Genomic DNA, 27,288 nt, shown 5'->3' on the forward strand with positions numbered 1-27,288 from the left:
ACAGTATAGGGGGGTGGAAACTAAAAGATTAATTTACTAAATTATTAACCTTTTAAAAGTTGGTTTATAAGGTAAACCTGGTAAGCTCGTCTTTCAATACGAGGAAAACTAACACATAAGGCTAATGCATGTAAACTCTCGTATGTCAATTGGGTGAAATAAAACTTGTTTAGTTTAAGTATCTAACTAGTGAACGTTACGTACTTGCCTAGTCTCCCATGTCACATGGTGACGCCGAAATTAAATGATACGGTCATGAATCGAACATGGATTACTTGGAACAACAAGTATATTCCTTATCACTCCACCAACAGTTTATTGACAGCTAAAGTTTTATTTATCCACCGCCGTTAACAGCTACCGGTCTAAAATTAAAACATAACAAAAACCTACCATAAATCTAACACAAAAGTACAAAACCTATCAACACTATAAGGTTGCATAATTTAAACCTCAATGCTATAAAGTTCCATAATTTAAATTTTAAACCTAACAAAACCTACAAAAAGTAGATGGTTTTCTATGAAACTCATTGAATGCATGAGTCACGAGCCACTAAGTTTGTTGAATTTGTAAAAGTATGATGATGTACCTCACCTAGTTGAGCAACTTTTATCTGGTTCATTGGCAATGAATCTATCAGCAGGGATTGATCCTCTCTAAAGATATAAAATTCCAATATATCAGGCTAAATTGTGAAATGATGTGGCGTCAGTGAAAAGATGTTAAAGTAACATGAAACAAAAGTGTTTATAGTGATTTTTTAAAAACGTGATATCATGATTGCTCTAATGACAAAATAAGATTAAAATAGTTGGAAACTAGCATTGTGACCTGTGCGAATTGAGTCATGATAGTAAACTGGGTCATTCCTAGTTAATCCAAGATAATCCAACAAAATAAATCAAACCAATTAACCTCGTCACCCCGTGTAACCCGATATATTTTTAAGATAAATAATTCGTTAAAGCAAAGAAATATATTTATATATATAGGTATATACACACGCATAATAATGTGTCAAAGGAAAGGAACATATTATTAATAAAGAATATATATATATATATAATAAGGGGAGGATATGAACGCGAAATAGAGACCGTCGTTAAATAAAGTTATTTCGTTAGATTTGTTAGCCCAAACAAACGAGCCTAGCTTATCAATTACGCTAGATTAATAAATACAAATTTAATTAATTATGTTAGTACATGGTTAATTAATGAATATATATGTTAAACAGTTAGCTGCGCTCAACTCAGGAACTGAATTACTATAAACGGTGAACGTAACAGGATCCAGGTGAGTTCTAACTCCTTTTATGTGTTATGTTTTCGGGGCTGTGTGCATACTACAATGTGCTAGATTTATACACTTAACTTAAATGGTAAGTGTATATTAGATATATGTTTGCGTATGAATGTGAATGGTATGAATTGTATAACTAGTATGCACGTAGTTGTTATATTAGTTATGATTGAAGAAAGTAGAAAGAGAATAGAATGATATGGTATGTTAGAGGGCACCGGGCCCTAATAATAACCGAGGTATGTAGGGTACTGGACCCTTATAATATCCAAGGTAAGTAGGGACTGGACTCTGAGGAGATCCAAGGTATGTAGGACACCGGATCCTTATAATTCCGAAGTATGTAGGGTCTGGACCCTTATAATATCCAAGGTAAGTGAGGACCGGATCTTTATAGTATCCGAGGTATGTGATTAATAAGAAGTATGAATGTATGTATGTATGTATGTATGTATGATTGATTAATAAAGGAACAGGTAAGTATTAATACGTATCTTCGAACGTGTATTAGTAAGTGAATGCATTGTATGTTAATTAACTAGAACTCACTCAGTGTAGCTGACTTTTAGTATGCACGCAGGCAAGTAGAACGAGGCAAATTGCTTGATGAAGACACGTGAAAATAAGAGGAAGACTGACATCGCTATGAATAAGACACCCATGTCGTTTGATGTTTTATGTTTTATGGATTTATGTTATGATATTATAAGATAAGATGGTTATGTTATGAATGAATGAATGACTTTTATTTCCGCGAAATGTTTTAATTAACTATGATTTTACGAATTATGTGAATGGGTATATCCAACAAGCGAGAAAGTAGGGTTCCCGGATCGGGGGCCTTACACCGTTACATTCTCTACTAATTCCTACCTACCAAACACCACTTTAAAGTTATCACTAAACACACTGCAATATTACTACCTAACTTTAATATAATAATAATTTGCAAGGCCCAAGAATATCGAAATATCATAAATTGTATTTGCTAGTGACTTTTTTCTTTTAAAGGTTGAATTTCTTTTTAAGTTTTATCGTCTAAAAAAATTGAAGCCAGGACCTCTAAACCCCTATCATTTCAAAATATTTAAAGGTTTTTGCCTTTACGAATAAAACACCAGGCCGTTGGTTAATAAACTTTATCAACATGATAAAAATATGATAGCACAAAATATAATAATATATATTTCCAAATTGTAAAAAGTCCCAAACTTTTTAGTTTAATAAAGTTAGCCACAAAACCTCCCCTTATATATGTCCAGAAATAACAAGGGACAATTATCAGTAAGAAACAGAAGTAATCAGATTTTGTTGATAATCAATCCCAATATAATAATAATAATAATAATAATAATAATAATAATAAGCAGGTGCTGCCATTTTTGTGTTGTGTGCGATCATCATCAAAATCAAACGAAGAATATCATTCCTCCGTTCACTCATTATTTCACCATAACTGATTCATACCTGCATCTGCATCATGAATCACTCTGGTTCGTTTAATCTAACCTAATATATCCTTCAATTGTCACTCACTTACCTACTCTTTCTATCTACTTTAATTACCGATCCGTTATTTTCACTTTTAACTTATATTATCCACTGAATTTGCTTTAAATCATCGTCAATTCACCCTTCGTTATCGATTTTATATGATTTTTAGGGTTTTGTACTTGACGGTTATCATTTGTCCAGTATCGTCTTGTTGATGATCAGATTTTCTAGGTTTTTCTAATTTATTAATGCTATTATGATGAAAAATTTTCTAAAATTTGAGGTTTCCGGAGGAAATTATGGATTACCTGTTTGTCAATTGAGACATTCATCAAAGTCGAAGCAGATTTAACGAGTTTTTCAGCATTTTTCATTATACATGATGCAGTTTTGTTTTGGTTTGGTTTGTGCTGTTGATCATTTGATTGCTTACACAGGACAGTTTGTTACCTGTGTTGTTGCTGCTGATTTTGTATGTTAGGGCAGTTAAATATATCATGCTTAAGGGCTAGGTTCAGTTGGATTTGCAGTTACAAAAATGCACCAATTATTATTATTATTATTATTATTATTATTATTATATCGTCCACATATCACTTCACATGTATTTTCTTCAACTTACTGGTCATTTTGGTTGATCTGAAGTTTATTCAGTAATCAGCCTTGTCAAAATTATTTACAAGTAAGCAAGTGTGATTGTTTTTTTGCGTGTTTAGTTGTTTACTTATATGTGATATTATGTTAATAAGACTTTCGTGCAATGGCTTACAATGGGATGCGTAATTTATTGTTGATTAATTGCATTCTGTACCGTGTTTCAGGGAGTCCTCAAGAAATGATTCCTCCAGTTGAGGGGGTTGCAGGGGGTGGGACCGCATATGGATGGGGTGATGGTAGCTTACAAGATCAAAGTTTACTAAGAGGGACAATTGACCCATCTAGGGTTCCATCTTCTGAACTAGTACATGTCTGGTGCATGCCTACCACTGCAAATGTTGGACCTCAAGAAACACCTCGACCATTGGAGCCTGTAAGTAACTAAGTTTTTGAAGGTTATGATATTCAATGATTCGATGTGTCTTGTTTACAACTAATCTCCTTATATATGGAGCAGTTACAATTGGTTACAAATACTTAAATATGGACAGGATAATATTGGAGAATCAAAATACAAACATCATATATATGTCTAATAATGTGGTGTATTGAGTGTTATTGGGTTATTGAACTGTAATGATGTTTAAAAGGTCTTTTGAGCTTGTGCATCTTTTAAAACACCACTATGAATTAGTCCTGTAAACAAACAGAATGGCACATGCTCGTGTTTCTCATGTTCATTCGTTTATTAGACATGTCATATGAGGCAAGGATAAAAAACAAGAAAAGAGAACACATTATGTAGATTGATACATTTTCTCAATTGTTTTGAGTTTATAGATTCATATTTGGTTAAAAATGGAAATAAGGAATTAATTATTTATCAGTGTTAACTGTTCTTCCCGTTGTAATAGATAAATGATCAGCAAACCTGTTCTAAATGTGTCTATAATTGCCCAACTATATCTAATATTATTTTTAGTGTGATGATTCATAATCACACATAAATGCATAATAACATAATGTTACCTTGAAGGTATCTCTTTTAGCTGCAAGAAACGAGAGAGAAAGTATACAAATTGCTATACGCCCTAAAGTATCTTGGAGTGGATCCAGTAATGCTGGTGTTGTACAAATTCAATGTACCGATCTCTGTTCAACTTCTGGTGACAGGTTAATATTTCTTGACACATGTTCTGCAATATTAATATATTTTATCCAAATTTATAAACAAATTTGTTATAACCAGGTTGGTCATTGGCCAATCAGTTACTTTGAGACGTGTGGTCCCTATTTTGGGCGTTCCAGATGCACTTGTACCACTTGATATGCCAGTTTCACAGATAAATCTACTCCCAGGGTATTTATTGATTGCATTTTTGATAGAAAATTGAAATTTGACTGTTCTTTTGTGTTAACTTTTGATTTGACTTTTTTATTTTCTGCAGAGAAACTACTGCAGTTTGGGTTTCTATTGATGTTCCAATTACGCAGCCTCCAGGACAATATGAGGGAGAATTTGTTGTTACCGCTACCAAAACCGATGCAGAGTGATTGACTACTCTCTTTTTCAGTTAAATATAAGTTGCTGATTCCAAATATTTGGATTAAGATAGTAATAAATGATTTAGAAAAGAAATACTGATAATTGATTTTTCATTTTGTATCTTGTTTGTAGCTATGAATGCTAATTTTGATTCTCTACAGATGTGCAGCACAGTTTCTTGATAAGTCTGAGAAATATCAAGTATATAGGGAACTCAGAAATTGTCTTGATGTCATTGAGCAAATTGATGGAAAACCAGTAGAAGAAGTGGTAAGATTAGAATTGCATGCATAATGTAAATGAACCGAACGAACATGAACAGAGCATTTTCGTGTTTGTTTATCTTTAACCAAAACGAACGATCGAACACGTATAATGAACGGGGTTTTCTTTCTTGTGTTCGTTCGTTAAAAAAAATGAATGTATTCGTGTTCGTTTTTGTTTGTTTGCTAGTAGTATAAACGAACGGTTCACAAATGTAAACGAGTGAACAGTACGAAGCTATGACCAATTAAAAGTGAACGTGGACAACAATGTGTAGGGTCTAAACGGTTATTAAAATTTGACTAAACTGTAACGGGCCTAGAAAATTTAAATGAATATATTAATAAAAGGTTAAAAAATGAACTTATACAAATGTAAACTAACGAACATAAAGGAACGTAAGCAAACGAACATAAACGAGTTTAAATGAGCGAATGTAAACGAGTGCTCATGAACACAAATGAACGAACAAGACATCATGTCTTGTTCGTTTAACTAAATGAACAACATTCTTTGGTTCATGTTCCAGTCGTTTCTTGGATAAAGGAACTTCCTGCCGAATGGTTCACTGCTGTTCGCTGAACGTTCTGATCTGCATTTACAGAATTTTGTGTCATACTTAGGAATGAACAATTTGGGCTTTTTTAATCTCAACTGGTCAAATTTTAAAGATTTTGCTAAAACACAAATGCATATTACGCATTCAAACTTGATAGTCGCCAAAAGTGTATTATTGATGCATAAACCTCCTAAATCGTTTTATTCACACATTTAGATTATTATTGTTTTTAACAATGATATTGTTTTTGCAATATATTCATTATATAATTTAAATGGTTGAAATGTGTTACCGGGTCAACTGACCCGCCTGTTTTTCAGGTAGAAAGAGCGAAATCTGCAACTACAACTTTAAGAAGAGTTCTTCTTTCGCCTTCTTTTTCTGATTTCTTTTCAGAGAACGGGCCACTAGATATGATGGATGAAGACGCAAACCTTTCAATACGTTTAAAGCTAAGTTTGACCGTTTGGGACTTTATTCTCCCAACAACACCTTCACTTCCTGCTGTCATTGGTGTATCCTATATTCCTACTATTTTAATTTATGTTGAATTTCATATATTCCCCTAGAAACCTATGAAATATCATATATATGCCTAGAAACTACGTAAAATATCATGTTTAACCATTTTATTTAAAACAATTTAGAACGTGACTATTCCACTCTTATATTTTCTTAAAGCTTTAAAATTTTGTATTTACTAATTTGTAGCCTTTTAATTTTATATTTATCCAACAATGTTTCTGAAACATTAGATTTACACCCTTAAGTGTTTTAACTACCATTTTTTTAATCTATGGTATTTTCAGAACTTCTAATATTAGTTGTTAAAAGATAAACTATAATGTTTTATTTATATTTTAATAATTATAATTATATGTTTAAAAGTGGTTCATAAAAAAGTAAATTTTTTTCAATTTCTTTGGATCATACATGATTTTAGAGTTGTATGGCTAATCTATAAATAAATATTGCTACTAAACTTTATAACACACATATACTGGAATCAAATATAAATCTCAATATTTCAAGATGTAAACTTAATCAAAATTCAAAACATAAAACAACTACTTTTCTTCTGTAATTCACGATTACAGGGTTAATTGCATTTGTATGTGAATGGAATTATTCTAACTGGGATGAGTTCTCGAATTGCTATTGACGCAACAGATGCATTGCAAAATTTTAATAGTGTTGAAACTTGAAAGGATATTATATATAATGGTCTTGAACTATATATTCATTTAAAAGGTTATATATGATATTAGATAAGTTTTAAAGAGTATATATGAAATCAACCCTTTACTATAGTGACTTCAATTTTCAGCATCTAGGAACTTTCTATAAAAATGTCAACATTCTTAATGATTATTAAGATATCCGATACTGTAATCGAAGATCGGTTTGGTGTTGAACACGGAAGTCCCGAATGGTACAATGCTCTAGAACTACATTTTAAGTGGCTGCTTCAATATAAAATCAGTCCTTATTTCTGCAAATGGGGTAACAGCATGCGGGTTTTGACTTACACTTCTCCATGGCCTGGTATGATTATTCAATCGGTTATTTTTTATTAGTATTATTCAGCTAAAAGAAATCTTATCTTTTTAATTCTTTATATCGTGTAGCTGATCATTCAAAAACAGATGAATTTTTCTCAGACCCTCGTCTTGCAGCTTATGCTGTGCCATATAGTCCTGTAGTTCCTTGGTATGTCACTAGATGCCTGAAGTGTTGTTTACTGTATCACATGAAAGGTTTGGTTTTGGTTATGTTAAATCTTTAACGGGTCAAATTAATTGACTCAGAAAATATAGCCAAAAGGGACACTGTCAAACGGGTCTAAAGTGGCCCTCAATCCCTAATTGTAGGCCTGTAAACGAACTGAACATTCAGTGAACTGTTCGTGAACCGTTCAGCAGGGAGTGTGTTTATGCTCGTTTATTTAATAAATGAACAGACACGAACATGAACAGATGTCTTGTTCCTTCATTTATGTCCGTGAACATTCGATCATTTAAATTTGTTTATATTCGTTTGGTTATGCTCATTTATGTTCGTTAGATTACAATTTACTCTAGTTTTATGAAATTAAATACAATTTAGTCCAGTTTTATTAACTTCTAAGGCCCAACTGATTGATTTTCATGTTTACTTTTAACTGGTTCTCTCAGTTATGCGCGTTCATCTATGACCTATGTTTAGTTATGTTCATTTACATCGTGAACCAGTCATGTATACTGTCAGCAAACAAACATGTATACATTTGTTTTCTTGACAAATGAACACGAACAAGAAAACCCCGTGATCATTTGTTTGGTTAAAGTTAAATGAACAAACATGAACATGCCCCCTTTGTGTTCGTTTGGTTCATTTACAAGCCTACCTAATTGTGATGACGCACAAAACCCTCTAGATTGTTTTATTCAAAAGATTAGATTATTGTTGTAATAATATAGATTTTGCTTGTAAAGACAAGAGCACACTAACTATAATGCATTAGTGACATTACTGCTTTTTAACAGTGGTGATTTAGCAAAGGATTACCTGCAGAAGGAAGTTGAGATTTTGAGATCAAAAAACCATTGGAAGAAAGCCTACTTTTACCTGTGGGATGAGATATTAACCGTTTTGAATCAAATATCCAAATGCATATATATGTATGTTCTCGGTTCTTATGCAGGGTGGAAAAAAGAACAAATGTAATAATTAATAACTAACAGTTTAGTGACAAAATTCTTTATATTACTGATTCAATGCGATACAGAGAAAAGATGAAACATAATATAACAAAAGATCTTGAAATTTTAGGGGAAACATGAAATTGGAGTGTGAGATGAAAGATTTTTAGTGTCAAACTTGTATTTATAAGTTTATATACCAATATTTGACACTTCTCAATATGATCTGCACGGAGTTCTACCATAAAATAACAATCTGGAGATAAACAGTTATTACGTGTGTCTGGTTGCTTTGATTGAATATGGAACACGTGTTTTTTTTTCAGCCATTGAATGTGCAACAGTATGATGCTATTCGTCACCAAGCTAGTGATATTCATGCATATGCACCTGATGCCCGTGTGTTGACTACATACTACTCGGGTAAGAGCATCTCTAGTTAAATTTATATACAATTGCATCCACTATCTTCTATTCACTTTTCTTGTAAGAAAATTGCAAGTTATTTCTTTTACCACCGAACCAAGATTAAAAATAATATATATAACCAGAAAAATATGTTTGTTTGAAATGGATAGTTGTTAGGGATGTTTTGAAACTAATTTCTAGTTTTATTCAGGTCCAAGTGATGCACCTCTTGCACCGAATAATTTTGAGGCTTTTCTTAAAGTACCAGGGTTCTTACGCCCTCATACACAAATATATTGTACAAGGTAATAACATTATTCTTTTATTTATGTTCTCGTTCTGCTGTATTTAACAAATGGTTTTGTTGCAAAGATGTGGTTATTAACTTTGAAAAGTTGAGAATTTTAACACTCAAATGTACATATTTGTTTATGCCATTAGTGTGGTTATTAACTTTGAAAAGTTGAAAATTCTAACACTCAAATGTACGTATTTGTATCGGCCATTAGTTGATGCTTTTAAATAATTTATAAACACTTGACCTTGATGCATACTGAATCTCAACTAGTGTGTCCGAACCTATGTTCAATGATTTTTTTTCTCAATCGCAGTGAATGGGTGATTGGTAACCGTGAGGATTTGGTGAAAGACATAATTGCAGAGATAAAACCTGAAAATAATGAGGTAATAATATCTCCTCTTGCTTGATGTTCATTAGTGCATGTATTTATAATTTTATATTAGACATGTAGAAGTACATTTGTCAATTATAAATGAATTCTTTTAGAGGTGGGAATTTGTGACCCGGTTACTTATCAAGTGTTCGAATTGGTTGACCGGATTGAAAGTTGGTCAAAGTTTATTTTAATGCTTAAATGAACAATAAGCGTCTGTGGGTCAACCCAAACCGACCTCACCTGGACCGTTGACTTGTTACCCAACAATAAAGTTAGCTTAAGGAAATGGGTCAAACTGACTGAAAGTCAGTCAATGTTTTAGTTTTAATGCATACTAGTGTTTGCGGGTCAACTCAACCTGGCCTATATTGTTTTGATGTGTTAACCAAGCCGGACAACCCATACATCTTGATATGTAGTAAATGAGTAGTACTAGTATACGATTGGCCTGATGGATGATATTGACCAGGAATGGTGGACCTATGTGTGCATGGGACCATCGGATCCTCATCCTAACCGGCACCTGGGTATGCGGGGTACACAGCACCGTGCAGTGATGTGGCGTGTGTGGAAAGAAGGTGGCACTGGCTTTCTTTATTGGGGTGCCAACTGCTATGAGAAGGCTACCGTTGCTAGTGCAGAGGTATTTCATATCTCACCCATCTTAGGTTATGTTTTATATCAAACGGTTTAAATGGGTTGAAAGTCGTGCAAAATTACAAATTTAGCTTACATTAATTCATTGAAAGGTTGAGATAATCATTTTATTATTGTTTTCGTGATCACATATAACCGGATCCATCCTGTTTTTGACCCTTAACAACTCGCGACGTGTACTTTATTATTATTATTAATATTTTAACTTTCATTGTTTATTTTGGGGTGTATATGAACAGATTAAATTCAGGCGGGGGCTCCCCCCGAGTGACGGGGTATTGTATTACCCTGGTGAAGTTTTCTCATCCTCACACGAACCGGTGGCTTCTCTTAGGTTAGAGCGCCTTTTGAGTGGCTTGCAGGTAATCTTTTCTTATTCTTTTTTAAATTATTGTTTTTTTACACCACCGTGACCACGTTACCAATCTAGACCTTGCAAACACAGAACAAGGGTGCATAATGGGCCGACCAGGCTTGGGTGGGTAATGGATAAATTAGGGGTGGCAGTCTCTGACACAACCCGAACAGGACACAAATAATCAAGATTTTAGTTGGCATAAGACATATCTAATCAGTTTAAAAACCAGGTCATGTTCTGGTTGACACGTTTAACCTGTTTAGTTGAACAGGTTGATCCACTGACCCGTTTAACCCATGTTTTACAACCCACCAACTTGATTACTACATATACAACTTGGTTATCCAACCCATTTTACACGTTTAGGTAAATGGTCAAACAGGTCGTGTTTTGGGAGGTTTTTGACACAATTAAAAATATAGGTCATGTTCGGGTTGAACAATTCAACCCACAATCATGATCGAGACCCAAGAATAAATAGGTACTTTTGGAATGGGCCAAAACATGTCAGGTAGTGTTGGTCTTACCAACAAACAGTTTGCTTCTCTTTTTTATTGAATTTTACAAGGGTTAAACAGAGTGACAGTTCTTGACACGAGTCGTCAAGTTTTGGGTTGTCATATCTACATGTTTAATAAGTGGGCTGTGTTTTGGTTGACCTGTTTAAATCCATTTAATTAACCAGGTCGACACACCAATACATTTAGTAAAATAAGTCGACCTGCCAACATGCATACAACATCGTCTAACCATTTATTACAACCCTCCAATTTGTTTAACACGTTTACAAGTTGATTACAACCTGTTTGGACTTATTTAGATAAAAGGGGTAAACGTGTCGTGCTTGGGTTACATAATTTTAAGGGTCCTGGTTAGAATTGATGCCTTTGACACAGTGTGGTACTGTGGTCGTGTTAGGGTTCATATTCAGCCCAACATGATTGATACCCCAAAATTTATTCGTCTACTCTTTCTTGAATTTTACAGCTATTTGATTAGCGAAACTATAATGTTACTATATCAATCTAATTTTTTAAAATAGAATGATCTTGCAACCTCGCCATTTGTCTTCTTTCCTGATAAATATATAGTTCATTTGTGTGTTTAGGACATCGAGTACCTAAAGCTCTACAGCTCTAGATACGGTAGGGATGAAGGGCTTGCAATTCTTGAAAAAACAGGTATGTACTTAGGCCCAGAGCGTTACACTCTCGACCACAACCCGATAGACATGATGCGGGGTGAGATTTTCAGAACTTGTCGCCCCTAGAAGCTAGGCTTTGTTTAGGTAATGGTCATGTGTTTTTGTAAGGCATGACACATTTCAAAAGCTTTTGTTATATTATTTTGGAACCTGTAGTTCATAGAGTTCATAAATGCATGTTTTGTTGTATGCAACATTTTAAGGAAAAGTGGTTAGTTATCATTAAACTATTGGTTTAATGAAAATATGTTTTTGTTAGATACTCAGATTCATATTTATAATGTCTGCTAACTTGGGGGTAATTTTGTTGTTTCAGCCTGTTTTTAAGGCGAAACTGGTATAAACGAATTAACGATACAAAATACATTTTTATGCATAATCATAGGCTTGCAATTGAAGGTGTCTTGCAACCTATAGCTTGGGTGGATTTGGATCTATCCACATTATTTTGTGTGTGTGAATCTGGGCAACAAAGACTTATCAATCATATATAGACACCCCTTTCTACACACCTTATTAGGCCGCATGCCCTTTTTTGGTATTTTAGTAGTTGATGATTGTCTCCGTGTTTTAGTCTTTTCTTAATCTTGATAGCTAAAAGAAGTAGAATTTGTTTTACTTCTAAGTTTCAAAGAATTGTACTTTATGGTAAATTACACGAATCGTCTGTGTGATAAAGTTGAAATCACGCCGGAGGGTGGTCACAAGGAGGAACCCCCCCTTCTCAGTGACGAGCTTACGGTGTCTGTTTTGCAGGTCTCCTGAAGAACAACCTTCTCAGCTAGATCTTATCCGTGGGAAACATTACTTAACCCCCAGATTATCTATAATCTGTCCAGGGTTCACTTAGTGTTTCTTCATTGGCGCCATCCGTGCATAAAAGCTAGAACTATTTTAGTTTTTTCAAAATTTCTGAAGAAATGGTTAACGTTACTCCGGTCCAAAGGCCAGTAACCGACCAAGAAACCCCGGTAACCACAACCCCAGCAACCGGGGGGAACACCGGCGGTTACACAAATCTTACGAACACTACCCCGACTACCCAAGCCGGGGCAAGTGCAGTAAATATTCCACTGGGGTTCACTGACGCCCAGTTGGAAAAACGAACGAGGGCCCCTCGCCAAACACTGGATCAAGTGAAGGCATGGGCCGAAGCACGCCAAAGAGAATTCCAAGCTGAATTGGATGAACGCTTGCGTTCAGCTCAACAGGCTGACGAATTCAGCAGTACTCGCCAACACCTCAGTATGAGCAGTGAGTGCGAGTACTCAGACGACGAGAGGGAGTCCGATACCGACGCAACCCTCGCCATAAGGCGAAAGGGAAGCAAAAGGAAACGGACGTCCAACCAAAAAGAAATTTTGGGGAAGCTTTTAAACCAACTGCGGAGAGAAACACGCGTGACTTCTCCAAAACCTTTATACCAACTGCTACAAATGCAGGAAAGTCAAAATTCGCAAGGGACATTGCGGAAGCAATCGCCCCGAGAAGTGCCAAACAGATGTCCAACATTGGCACTTATGATGGTCTATCCGACCCAGACGACCATTTGAACAGGTTCATTGCGGGGGCTACCGTCAGCAACTGGACGGAACCCACGTGGTGCTACATGTTCCAGATGACTCTGGTCGGAGCGGCCAGGGCATGGTTCGATCGTTTACCGGTCCACCACATATATGACTGGGCGGACTTTCAGAACAAGTTCAGCCAGCACTTCAGCCAACAGAGGAAGTACACTGAAGAACAGTGGACGATCCTCAACTGCGTGAGAGAGGAGGATGAATCTTTACTAGACTTCATCACCCGCTTCAACTCCAAAAAGCTAAGTCTCGGCAACATAAGTGAAGATCTGGTTCGCGCCGCTTTCATCCAAGGCGCCGAATACCCAGAACTTATCCGCACATTGACGGGTAAGGATGGCATGCCATCAACATGGGATGCCATCATGACGGCGGCAAAGCGCTTTGCCGAGACGGAAAAGCAACTGAGAAGGGATCTTCCCCAGAGTACACACCTCTACACGCAGAGGACAAGAGAGAACAATGTCCGGATCGCCCGGCAGAACAAAAAAAGGAAGCTAGGTATCTGGCAGTCAAGGGTAAACTTTGACACCTCATCCAGCTCCCGCCCTCTTGTTGGCGGAAGAAGTCACACACACCCTTCAAGCCAAAAGCACCGGTGGACGCCACTCACCAAAAGCGTCACGGAGATATTTGCCACTGAAAAGCTACCGTGGCCAAAAGCTCCAGCGATCCGGCACCGACCTAATGCGGATCAGAGCAAATCCTGTGACTTCCACGGGACAAAAGGTCATGGTACGGAAGAGTGTACATCCTTGAAAGACATTGTTGAAGCATTCGTCAAGGATGGAAGATTGACACACCTGGTGGCATCAATCAAGAAGGGAGGACGGAACGACAACCGGTACCGGGGCAACGGACGAAAGCCCGTCGACATCAGCATCAACATGGTTCATGGCAACATCAGAGGAAGAAAAAGGCGAACGCCAGAAAAAGGCAACATCAACATGCTTCAGGGCCACTTCCACTTGAACCAGCGCCGTCAGTAGAGCGTGGCTGTTCAAGGAAAGCCTTAAGGATAGCTAGCCCATCATCAGCAGCAGCAACTTCATTCACCTTCTCCACCACCGGATGCGAGAAGGCGGCGTACTGATTCACTGCTTGGTCGTAAACAGCTTCAGTATCAACATTTTACAAAGGGAAGTTGGAAGGCGGGACGCCTTTCTCAACAAACCCTAGACCAAGCAGGAAGCCGACCCGTTCCCCATCCTCGTGAGAAGCGTTGAGGGCTGCGCTCATAGCATCGTCGTAAGATGTCTCTGAGAAGACCCGATACACAACCTGCATAAGAAAATATACAAGTGTCAACACCCTATTTACAAAGAAAAGCGTGAAGACATGAAGATAGACTTACTTGAGTCAACGCTTCTCGAAGAAGCCATTCCTTGACAACCAGAGCTTCTTGAAGGGCGGCTTGAGCTTGGGTGCAGGCGCGTTCGGCTTCGCTTTTGTTAAGGTTGGCAAGTAGCACTTCCTTTGCGGCAGCCTCTTCGACGCCCTTAAGCTTCCGCTCGGTATGGTCAAGCACGCCCCTCTGGTCCAAGATCTCCTGGAGCTTCTTGGCATCTTCCATCGCCAAGGCATCATGAGCACGTTGGAGAGCTTCTAATTTGGCCTTGAGCTCCTCATTCTCCACGCGTAAAGGCTCAGCAACGGCTTCAGCCTTGGTGGCCCTCTCGGTTGCGTTCCTCGCAGTCTCCTTAGCCAGCCGAAGCTGTTCGTTAACAGCTTGGGCAGCCTTGGAGCGGGCCTCGAGTCGCGCTTGAACCTCAACCTCGAGGGCCTTGAAGGCCTTCTCCTTCTCCGCAGCAGCTGCGGACAGCTGTTGGTTCTCCTCCCGAAGAGCCCGCGCTTGAGATACGTCCTTGGCGCGAGCTGCTTTCAACTTGTCGTTTTCACGACAAAGCAGCTCGACGCGCGGCTGCATCCGGGCCTGGAGAACCCGAAGCTCGTTGGTTAGCCTACCCTCCTGGTAGCTAGCCATGGCTTCCCCCAACGCACCATGGGGAGCAGCGTGGCGAGCCTATTCCACGCACTCCACAGGGGTACGAAGGGTTGTTCCTCGGCGGATGTTCCATCGTGGAACATACACTTCATTGGAATCCGACACTGCAAAAAACAAAAAGCAGTTAGGAAAAGATGATAAAAAATACATGTAGAAAAATGGGCCAAAAGAACCCGACGCACCTGTAGGGTCAATTACAGGCCGATAGCCGCCGAACCCATCACCTGAACCCAATGGAAATCCATCCAAGAGGTCAGGCAGATGGGAAGGTGGCGGAGAGATGCGAGAAGCCCCACGCGTACCTGATGGACCGGCCGTCGTTGCCGATGGTGGGGGCATGGTTGCAGCCGCCGTGGTCGCCACCGCAGAATCCGCAGCTATCGTAACCGCCGGCTCTGTGAAGGATGCTGTAAAAATCGCACTCACAGCCGGCGGTGACGTCATCTCGGCTGGAACAGTCGGCTCAAAGGAGTGAGCAACTGATCCAGCGGAAGCAGGCGCAGGCGCCTGGGTCGACGCCTCAGGTAGGCTGACCAAGCCTACCGTCATTGGCGGAGAGGTACTACTAGGCGCTTCACCCTGGAATGCGCCAACATCCACGCCTGCGTAAAGAAGAAAAGTGTTAAAACAGATAAAGCTATGAAGATAAAAGCTAAAAGAGTTGTACTTACGGGTTTTCTTGAGCCTAAAGGTACGGAGAGGCGGGGACGGACCCGATGGAGCCTGCCTCTTTGCGCCTGTCACCGTCGTCTTCTTTGGCTCTCCGGAGGTGACAGTCGCAACCTCCGGAGCTGTGGTCTTACCACCACCGGGATTCCTCGCCACCTCTTCGCTCTTAGTCTCCGAGTCAGACAGAGCCACCGGATCGGCAGTAGAGGCCACCTTCTCCTTTCCCTTCCCGCCGGCAGCCTTCTTCTTCCGCACCAACGGAGGACCATCTGCGGATTCCTCATCAGAACACACGATTAGAGGAATTCCAGCAGAGGTTTCAGCATTGAGAGGTCGAGGGGCGAAGAGCACCTTACCTGGCCGACGGGCGCTGAGGATCTCATGGCCTAGCGGATAGACCTCCACGAACCGATCCGCCGTTTGTTCTAGGATGGGCAACTCGTTCTCGTCTAGAGCGCGAGTACCCATCCGGGCGGGACCGTCAGCCTCCCGCGGATTAAGGAGCGACTGCATGTCGTTCCCCTCTGAAATAAACAAGAAAAAAGTTAGAGGAAATTCAAAATCAACAAAAGGGAAAAAGGCATACCGTAAGGAACAGAGTTCGAACCGTATTCGAGGACGATCGGAATCTTGCGCACATCAGCCTCCTTCCACACCCGGCTCATCCCCAGCATCACCATCCCGGACTACGCAAACCGGTAAACCGGAGATTGGACCCGAGATATCTGGGCAAACCATTCCGCCTCCTGGTAGCTGGAGGCGTGAAGACTGGGAAGTGCCTGCCCGTTCCTGAATTTCATGGCAATGGGGATGGCGCGGGCGGATATGAAGAAAAACTCCCTCTTCCACGCGCGAAGACTGCGCTCGGTCGCACAGATCTTTAAACCCTTAATCTGGGTTGTCAACGTGTACCACCCCTGGATGCACCTCCAAGTGTAGAAGGTCATCAGGCGGTCAACATAGGGCTCAACGCCCAGTATCCGGCACACCCACTCAAAATGGCGAATCTTGGCGATCGCCATGGGGTGCAACTCGGTCAAATGAACACCATGCCTCTCGAGGACACGGTAAACAAACTTTGTCAATGGGAACCTTAGATTCCCATAGACAAAGAATGCTGCATAAACCCCGATCTTGCCTCGGAGGGCATCGTACACGGTCTGATGGGGTTCAGGAAACTCAGGCTCGAGAGACTCGAGCATGAACTTCCTGACAACATACCGGTACAGATCGCCAGGAAGAGCACACTGGCACTCACCAGCAGTACTCCTGTCGTCAGCTGTAGAATCGATATCACGAGACATCTTGTAAAGGAAGAAAACGATTTCGGGAGAATGCTTGCCTGAAAAGGATAAGTATTCGCCGGAAATCGCAAAGAAGATGAAGAAGAGTGAAAGTGTGAATTACAAATAACCCTCTCCCCCTTTATATACTAATCGCAATTAATGCGATGAAATTAATGCGGAAGAGAGAGAAAACGAAGGTGCAATGAAACTATGACACGTGGCAAAAAGCAAGCTGGCAACAGCTGTTGACAGGACGCACACCATTAATTTCGCGGCCACGCGCCCGAAAAATCGCGCACACGCGCCTGAAAAAGCGTCTGGAATGACCATGTACTGTCACGTCGCCATAACTTCCTGCACGTCCTGACACAGTCAGAAGAAACCGTCGCACGACGTTTCAGATGTTTGGACTGTTCCTATCTTTCCACCAACTCTTCGAATTTCAAAAAATTCAAAATTCAAAAAGATTCAAAAGTGAGCGGGAATCTTTCCACCAACTCTTCGAATTTCAAAAAATTCAAAATTCAAAAAGATTCAAAAGTGAGCGGGAAAATACCCCTTACCTTGGCAACCAAGTAACCGTAAGACGGATGCGGGTACAGTGTTAAGGCAAAACCCTTCACATACCTAGCACCCGCAGGGAATTGAAGCCAAGAATAACTTGGCAACCAAGTAACCATCAGACGGATGCGGGTACAGTGTCAAGGCAGAACCCTTCACATACTTAGCACCCGCAGGGAATTGACGCCAGGAATACCTTGGAAGTAAAGTAACCGTAAGACGAGTGCGGGTACAGTGTCAAGGCAAAACCCTTCACGTACTTAGCACTCTGCAGGGGAATTCAAACCAAGAAGGATCTTCTGGGCCACGCTTGCGGAAACGTGAATAACATTCCCGCACGACGGGAACGTCGAGAACTATATTGTTTGAAACTCCAAGATGGAATTGGTGGTTTTAACATAAATGATCACTATGTCGAAAACCACCAAAACCTCATGGAGAATCCACACAATTGGGACTCAACGCTCCGGACGCGCGAGGAGGTTACAAACCTACCCGCTTCACACTCAAAGATCAAGCAGAAAAGTCGGGAATTTCTGCGTGACATCAGGAAAACCGTGGGATGAATCACCACGGAAAACCGAAAAACTAAACCCCTTTCAAAACCCCTTGCTAAGTCCAAAAGTTCACCTCACTTATTAATAATTCATGAGAAGAACATTGGACTGGGGGGACTTGAAGAGGTAGGTCCCAGCAGAGCCCAGTTGGATCCGCAAGACTCACCTTGAACAGGGACGTCTGCGCGATGACCAACTGCTCCAGCAGGACCCACCATGCTCAAAGAACCTTACGCGCAGTACGCCAGCTGTACCCGCAGGGAAAGCCTCCCAATGGTGAAGTACCCCGCCTGTTCCCGCAGCTGCGGATACAAGCCATCAGGGAAGGCTACCCGCACTAACAGCAAGGCTACACGCACAAGGCATTCGTTACTTCAGTTGTCACATGAAGGAATGAGCAAGGCGGGAACATTCCCGCCTAAATGAGCCAGTCCGTATGCTTCTGGAAGGTCTTTCGTACTATACCTACTAAGGTATGGGCGGAACAGACAGTTTGACCAGAGCAGCCCATGAACTAATCACAGGGTGACAGCTCACCGACAACAATACGAGGAGGAGCACCCTCTAGTACTGTTTGTCACTATTAGCCGCTGCCTACTCACCAACTCTTACGAGGGGACGTGCGCAGCCTACAGTTGGTGGAACAGTGCGTAGCCGGCAGTTAAGGAACAGTATACAGCCGACCTTATTACTGTTGGCCGTAACCTATCCACCAACCAGCATGGCCTGTGCGTACGTCCACTGTTGGTAGAACAGGAATACTATTCAGCCGGCTGTACCTGCTTGGAAACCTACCTTCGGCTATAAATACTCCAACACCTTGGAATGGTAAGGACATCATCTGTTATCTCAATCTTATCTAGCAATCTCTTAATATACTCTTATATTCAGAGCAATCTAGTCTAATTCTCACGCCGGAGGGTGGTCACAAGGAGGAACCCCCCCTTCTCAGTGACGAGCTTACGGTGTCTGTTTTGCAGGTCTCCTGAAGAACAACCTTCTCAGCTAGATCTCATCCGTGGGAAACATTACTTAACCCCCAGATTATCTATAATCTGTCCAGGGTTCACTTAGTGTTTCTTCACATGCTGTTCTTAGGTTTGAGAAGTTGAGGATGTGGCTCCTATTGTTTAATCAAGTCTGTCACAATTTTGTCATGTGATGGATGCTCGCTTGTTTTTAGTGCTAGCTTTTTCTAATACCAAATTATCCGTTTATATTAAATTAAGATTGAAACAAGGGTATTTGGTGGTTCTGGCGACTAGAGGATGGGGCACATGGCGGAGACAAACAATGGCTGTGGTTTCATTTGAGTGCGACTCATGCGACCAAAGTGGTTTTAGGAGAAACTCACAAAATAGTGAGTTTGGTTTCAACTTTCAAGTGTTCTCCTTGTTCGAGGGACTGAACCATATACGAATGAAATTCAAATTCCCGTTCCATTTAATTCTGTGTACCAAACGCATTATTAGGTGTCTGGGGAGCTAATCAATAAGCTCAAGTCCCTTCAATGTCATTGCTTAAATACGTTACCAACTCAAGTTATATATAAAGTTATGGGGTCATCAAGAGCATATATAGACTACAAAGAACAAGATATGACTGATTGTTGATGGTATATTAAAGTAATACAAATCGTCGTATTTGTTGTTATTAGCGGGTAGTATCTTGATAATATTCAACACCACTTACATATATTATAACCAAACGCCTATCCAACTACATTTTAAGAAATACATAACTCACGTCTTATGCTATTTTAAATCCGTAAATGGTAACACAAACAAAATACACTCATAATGCTGTTGCTCAATAGTATTAAATAAAATTATTAAACATGGTCCATGGATAATAATTTATTAAATTCTGTACGATAACTAATTGTCCCTATTGAAAATGTTTTTATTTATTTATTTATTTATTTTTTTATAATCTATTCTGTTCAATTACATGCCATTAACCTAGTCCCAAAACAGTTTACTATTTAACAAAAAATATGAAATAAAAAATAATTAATCAAAGTCCTTGTATCAAGCCAACACCCATTGAGGAATCCTACACACACAACCAACAATGAACTTTCTCTTTATTGTTTCTCTGTTCTTATTAACCATATTCCCTATCCTCTTCAAATACTTATGGGTCCCACTGCGGACCCAACTCCATTTCCGTCGACAAGGCGTTGGCGGTCCCAGCTACTTTGCTAATTCCACCGCGATCAGGCAGAGGATGCTGGCCGAGGTGGAATCGTCACGTACGGTTTCTTTCAACCATGATGGAGTTGTTCATAGAGTGATGCCACACTATTACAACTGGTCAAAAATGTATGGAGAACCGTTTTTGTATTGGTACGGGACACAGGCCAGGCTGGCAGTATCCGACCCGGATATGATCAAAGAGATGCTAGTCAACAAAAACGGGTCGTTTGGGAAGATCCCGTTGAGCCCGGATTTAAAGAGTTTGTTCGGGGCCGGGCTAGTCGGGTTGGATGGGGAGAGATGGGTTGTTCATAGAAGGATCACTAGTCAAGCTTTTAACATGGAAAGAGTTAAGGTATTTTTTTAAGGGAAGGTTCACCAAATAGTAAATAAGTTTTTCAAATGTTTCACTTAAGTTAAAAAGTTTTGGAAAACATTTTACCATGCAATAACCAAGTTAATATTATTCAAGTAAAAGTAGAAAAGATAATACTATTTAGTAGCCAAGATTCCTATACTTTTTATAAAAAAAACATGCTAGAGTAAAAGTTATAACTCCATTGTCATATATAAATAAATGAAATTAACTTAAATATCCGAAGGTCTGGGGTTCAACTTTTCCAAAGTTAATAGAAGTTCTCGTTTTTAAAAAACAAATGAAATTATTTGGGTTATGTTCAAGTACTACTAGAAATAACATGAAATAGATAAAGCTTCTAATTTTTACTATTTAAATTTAAAACTTTATATTTACGACTACAGTGATATTTGTTTTTCTATATAACTATTCTTGTGTTTTTTTCAAAAAAACATAAATAAGTAAATAGTGATAGTATTTTTTTTTAACTAAATTGATTATTTAAGAAAATCTTTGTTTTCTTCTTGCCGCCAACTACGTTTCAAATTAAAAATTAAATCGGCTGCTCTATTAATTTACTAGTTGGACCGCACAAATTTAATAATTAAAAAGTATACAATAATTAAATTTGATGTAGATAGAAAAAAATAAAGGTGTATTGACCAGGCATGAAATTTCTTGAACCATGCTCATTGCAAATTGCAAAATTCAGTTTGACCCGACCCGAACCGATCCAACATGACCCGAAAAGTAATAGTTGGCAATGAATTCGGTCCCGGTCCGGGTTTAGAAACTTTGATGAATTTGATATTCACAATTCACAAACAAGTTAAAACTTTTGGTCCATGTTTTTGAAAATAAATAATAAATTGATATTTTAAAGCCCATTGGGCCTGTTGCTGATTCAATTGGGGTTTAGGAATGGGTGCCTGAAATTGTGGATAGTGTTGGAGATATGATGAGCAAATGGGATGCGAATATTGAAGCAGGAAACAAGTCTGAATTCGAATTTGACGTTCACAAGGAACTTCATCAACTCTCTGCCGACATTATATCGCGAACAGCTTTTGGTAGCAACTTTTCGGAGGGCAAACGAATATTCGAATTGCAGGAGCAACAAGTTGGGCTCGCTTTGCAGGCCTTTCGAAATGTCTACATACCAGGATCCAGGTAACTATACGTTTAAAAAAATTGACTAGAATCGTTAAACTACACTATCCACTCCAAGAACCATTGGTGTTAAGTTCGTGCATAACATGGGACCAATGGTATGCTTTCTCATTTATAGGGACCAAAACCGTAATGTGGACATACCATATGAATCATCCGTCAAGTTTACTAAAAAGAAATAAAACAATTAATAGACAATAAACGATTCGAGTTTGAGTTTAAATATAGCTACTCTTTAGTAATGCTTGGTCTTTAAACATATAGCTATAGTCCTATCTTGAACTCTTAAGGTTAAATAAAACAAGCTTGGGCTCAACCTTGACCTCTCTTGAGTTAAACGCAGTGAGCTTGATTTTAGTTTGTGCTAACCTTAAAATTCGGTGTAGGTTCATGCCTACAAAAAGGAACAGGACAATGTGGAAGCTCGAGAAAGAAACAACAGAATTAGTCACGAAATTGATCGAGAAAAACAAAAACGCAAAACAAATTTCTAATACTCTTCTAGCCACATTGATAACACCTTCTAAGAAAGACGACACTCTTGGTCTAAAGGAGATTGTGGATGAATGCAAGACGTTTTACTTTGCGGGAAAGGAAACAACTGCTAATCTTTTGACATGGGCATGTCTCCTTCTCGGGTTGCATCAAGAATGGCAAAGCAAAGCTCGAGAAGAAGTTGACCGTGTTTGTAGTCAAAACGCATACCCTTCTGTTGCTAACTTGGCAGACTTAAAGATCGTAAGTCTATACGAGTATGATTTTTTTTATATCTAGTGGGTGTCTGAATTCTTGGCTTACATGAAATTCACACGTTTGGGGTAAGTCTGAATGGATTTAGATCATTTTTAGGTCAAACCTGTTTTAGCTAAACAGATTCGTGGGTTGTGATCCGTTTAATCCATTTATTTTTTTTATATTTTCAAATATGTTTGATGTTAGTTTAAACAGATCAAGTATTTATGTCAAGTTTTCCAAAAAAAAATAACAAAGGGAAGTAAACATCGTGTTTATAGTTAAAACATAATTACGTTATATATTTTTTATTTTTTGTAAATATGTAACTTGAGTATTCATATGTAAAAAATAATATAAAATAAAATTTTCACATTGAATGGGCCATGTTCGTGCAATCGTGTTAGCCCATAAGAACTCATGTTGTGTTCTAGTTATTTGTTTGATTTCCAGGTTCACGAACCCGTCAATCCATGAGCACAACTCATTTAACACCCTTAATTTCATATATGGTTTGACCTATTTACAAGGGAGGCCTTGGAGATGGGCAATGTGGGCGTTTGGCTGGGGTATATTTTTTCAGGGGTACAAAATTTTTAAAAATATTATATATGTATATATATATACACACAACTCAAATGGGTTTTCATTCTATACTTTCTCTCTCTATATACACACACACACACACACACACACACACACACACACTTTTAGATACCCGAACACTTATAAGCCTACTCTCGTGATAAACTCATTCTAATACCATGATTTTGCTAATTGATATGTTTATTGCTATAACTTTAATCGTCACCTAAAAAAATCAATTTAAATTGCCTAATGGGCATTTTTTTTTGGCTTGGTCAGGGGCACATGAATTCTCCCGGCCGTCACAGCCTATTTAGATCAACTGATTAATGTTTTCTTCATGTCAAATAGATTACCATGATCTTGAATGAAGCGCTTCGACTCTACCCTCCACCTGTAATGATGATGCTACAAGCCTTCGTAAACGTGAAACTCGTCGACCGGCTTGATGTTCCAGCTGGTACACAAATTTTGTTGCCCATGACAGCGATCCATCATGATGTAAGAATATGGGGAAAGGATGCAAATGAGTTCAACCCTGAGAGATTCTTGGGGCCTGGGAAACATTTAGGAGCGTTTTTCCCATTCAGCATGGGCCCGCGAGTTTGTGTTGGCCAAAATCTAGCAATTGTCGAGGCTAAAATTGTGTTAGCAATGATTGTTAGAAGGTACTCGCTTACGGTTTCACCTTCGTATATTCATGCTCCAATGCAGTCCATAACTCTGCAGCCTCAATATGGTGCCCAAATGATGCTTACTAGGAGGTGAATATGTTTTATATTTATGATTGTTATGAAAATAAATGTGGATGCCAATATCATTTTGTGTTAATATTATGGATTTATGGTTATGTAAATAGGGGCTTTTGTATTTGATAGGATATATAAATAGTTTGAATTTGACTTATGTAACATAAGATGAATTGAAGTTGTGTTTTCAACCTCAAATCTTTTGCATAGTTGTTAATGTTTAATTGCTTGTAAGTGATGTTTATTCAATATTCTCTACAACTTTACATTGAAGCGAACAACTTAATATTAATTTCAATGATTAAGACTAGTAACTTTTTGCTATATTCTGAATTGGTTTCTTTAATTTAAGATTATCTTTTATGATTATCTCGATAACTCTTTGCATTAGTACTCAAGGCTATCTACGGGAAAGATTCTGGCGAGCACCACCTCTCTTAATTTAGCAATTAATAGTGTAAATGATTTGGTTCTATAAGCCTGTTTGCGTCGACATTTTGGCAGTTAAGAAAATGATGGGTGTCTGAAGGATTTTTGTATCTTCCTTAACCCATTTTAATAAATAAGTTTTGTAATAACTCTCTTTTAAAAAAATTTTTGAGCGTTCTGCTTAATTATTTCTACACTATAGTAATGGTTCTTGGTTGAATATTTAAATGTTTGTCATACGATATATATTTATCACTATATTATCAATATTGCGATGCTTAGTAGCATCATCCTTGATTCCTTTGTGACATGCAACAAACATATAATTGGTATAATGTGGGTTGTATGTGAGAAGGAGATGCGATCGATGTCGAAAAATCAATTAAAAACATTTATAAATTACTTTTATTATCCAGGGTAAGTAAGGTGTCGTCAAAATCTATTGGGAATCAGTGGAAAGTACTACTATAGTTCATTGTTCACTAATTAATTAAACTAGGTGGACAAACGATGTCAAGCGGTTTGGAAATTAATTGGGTTGTAAAACAATTTAAGAAAACAGTGACTACACTTCAAGTTCGGGATATACAATAAACTGACTGACAATAATTTATACAAATCGGGAAATCACATAGACATGATTCTTCATTAGAATAGATTAATGATTACTAGGCACAATAGTTTGATTATGATGATTCACGGAACTTAATCCGAAGAACTGACACAACTGAACACCGTCTATCTAATTACCAATTCATTAATATAAAACTTAGCATCTATCAATGATCAATGGTAAACGGTTTAATGACGATAAAAACTTAATCCTAAATGTTGATGAACACAAACCAAATAATTGATGATAAACGAAAGTCCCAGAAACACAACTGTTTAATCAGTTCCAATAAATATATACATTCAATCAACCAAAAGATTAATCAAAACTAAATCCCAATACATGTAATGTTCATAAAATAATCAGTTCATATACAAACCCTACACCTGAAGTGGTCACAAGTGGTTTGGTCTTGCCTCTTCATCATGATTAGCTCGATTATGGCTTGGAAGGATGAAACCATGGATGATTATGATGATTGGTAGGTGTTAGAATGGTGTAAGATGCTCCCAAAATCGCCTTTTGTGGCTGGGTATGAAGGATTGTAGTTCTAGAGCTTTACTGGGCTTAAATATGGAAGAAAAAACCATAAATTCGTGTTTTTCGCCCAGGCGACCGTAGCATATGTCTCCCCACCGTAAGCTACGGTGGGAACCTTAGCCTACAGTCATCAGCCACTGCTTTACGGTGACTGCCCCATCGTACTGCTTTGCCTATAACTTCTTCATTATAGCTACATTTTACGTCCCGTTTTCGGCTAGGTCTTCGTCTTCAAGTTCTCTATCACTCCATATAATAAAATCTTCATTTCCACTCCATCTCAAATACTCCAATTTATCTCCTTTAAGATCCACTCACCTGTAAACATAAAATAAAGTAATCGTGTCCGAGATATATAAACACACAAAACACATGATATAACTTACTTAACACACATTATTTCATCCAACATCAACATGTTTGATAGTGTTGGGGATAAAAAATTGTTTTGGTAAACAGTTAATCTAACATGCAAACTAGGCTTGCATGTAAGAAGAATAAGTTGTATTGTTGCAGACTATTTTATAGTATAGAACATATTTTCTAGCACATCAATCATAAGCGAACAATGGGAGTTGTCTTAAAACTTGTAGATTTCGCAGGCTTATCCCAGTCAAGACGGTTTTGTCAGTTTCGTCAAAAATACATAAAATTACTAATATATATAAAAGAGAAGTTTGACGACGCTGGACTATGATTGGTCCATTTGGCAAGATTCCATTGGACCAAGTTTTGTTTTGTTTTTTTTTTTTGGTTTGTTTTTTGTTTTAAACTTTGATAATTATATTTCTAATTATCTTTGATATGTTTGTTTTTTATTAGTTTAGTTCCAATACCAATTTACCGTAACGGATGTGATAAAAACTGACATAATTTGCGTAGACTTAGCACATTTTGTTTTAGTTATAGTACCGTAACGAAACTGACCAAATGACAATTCTTTCTTTTTAGTCCGGTTTTATAACGAACGTGAAAAACCCAACCAAATTTGCATAGACTCACCGCCATGAACCAACAACACTCGGGTTTTACCAACGCTCGAGTTTCACTGACCAACGCTATCCCAATGTTCCATCTCAATTTTTATAACTTTTTTTTGTTTTAGTTTCCGTACAATAACACATGTAACAGAAACTGATCGAATTCACGTCAACTTACCGCCTCAACACTTAGGACCTGTAATGCTTGTGTCTTACCAACGTTCGGATTTACCAACCTGCCGCGCCGGGTTAAAAACTAGTTATAAACTATGAAAAAAAAAGCAGCGAACCTTTACTTTTTAGAGATTAAACATATAAGCATGGAGTAGTTATAGCATTTAACATCACCAAATTTAAGTGGATTCAGAATTTTGATAATCTATCGTACGTCATTCCCCATAAAGATATAGATTATTTATAGCTAAACCAACTTACTATTTTAAAAAATTAATAAAATAAAAAGCAGTTGATCAAACTCCCTATATTCAACGCCCATTGAAGTTGCACACACATGACACAACCAACA

General features: G+C 38.4%; 2 protein-coding genes across 2 annotated transcripts; both read left to right on the top strand.

Moving 5' to 3' along the window:
• The first annotated feature begins 3,559 nt into the window (after positions 1–3,559).
• LOC143570536 (uncharacterized) lies at positions 3,560–11,824 on the top strand. The gene is made up of 15 exons (XM_077056166.1): positions 3,560–3,829; positions 4,433–4,569; positions 4,646–4,756; positions 4,845–4,946; positions 5,104–5,212; positions 6,086–6,280; positions 7,142–7,310; positions 7,394–7,475; positions 8,291–8,393; positions 8,773–8,869; positions 9,066–9,159; positions 9,466–9,538; positions 10,001–10,174; positions 10,428–10,550; positions 11,655–11,824. The coding sequence occupies exons 1-15, from the start codon at positions 3,560–3,562 to the stop codon at positions 11,814–11,816; spliced, it is 2,001 nt and encodes a 666-aa protein (XP_076912281.1). The 3' UTR covers positions 11,817–11,824.
• An 8,610-nt stretch (positions 11,825–20,434) lies between these two features.
• Positions 20,435–24,219, top strand: LOC143570527 (cytochrome P450 734A6-like). The gene is made up of 4 exons (XM_077056159.1): positions 20,435–20,961; positions 21,884–22,134; positions 22,521–22,872; positions 23,803–24,219. Exons 1-4 carry the CDS (start codon positions 20,482–20,484, stop codon positions 24,217–24,219), a joined length of 1,500 nt encoding a protein of 499 aa, XP_076912274.1. The 5' UTR covers positions 20,435–20,481.
• Positions 24,220–27,288: the final 3,069 nt, after the last annotated feature.

Source organism: Bidens hawaiensis, unplaced genomic scaffold, assembly GCF_021521415.1.
Source record: "Bidens hawaiensis isolate Kalapana, Puna unplaced genomic scaffold, B.hawaiensis_p1.1 tig00025004_1, whole genome shotgun sequence".
In the NCBI taxonomy this organism is placed as follows: Eukaryota; Viridiplantae; Streptophyta; class Magnoliopsida; order Asterales; family Asteraceae; genus Bidens; species Bidens hawaiensis.

Coding starts and splice junctions, on each gene's coding strand:
- LOC143570527 (XM_077056159.1), top strand. CDS start 20,482: ATGAACTTTCTCTTTATTGTTTCTCTGTTCTTATTAACCATATTCCCT. Junction 22,135..22,520: donor GTCTACATACCAGGATCCAG/GTAACTATACGT, acceptor AATTCGGTGTAG/GTTCATGCCTACAAAAAGGA. Junction 22,873..23,802: donor ACTTGGCAGACTTAAAGATC/GTAAGTCTATAC, acceptor CATGTCAAATAG/ATTACCATGATCTTGAATGA.
- LOC143570536 (XM_077056166.1), top strand. CDS start 3,560: ATGGCTTACAATGGGATGCGTAATTTATTGTTGATTAATTGCATTCTG. Junction 4,947..5,103: donor GCTACCAAAACCGATGCAGA/GTGATTGACTAC, acceptor GATTCTCTACAG/ATGTGCAGCACAGTTTCTTG. Junction 7,476..8,290: donor TATAGTCCTGTAGTTCCTTG/GTATGTCACTAG, acceptor GCTTTTTAACAG/TGGTGATTTAGCAAAGGATT.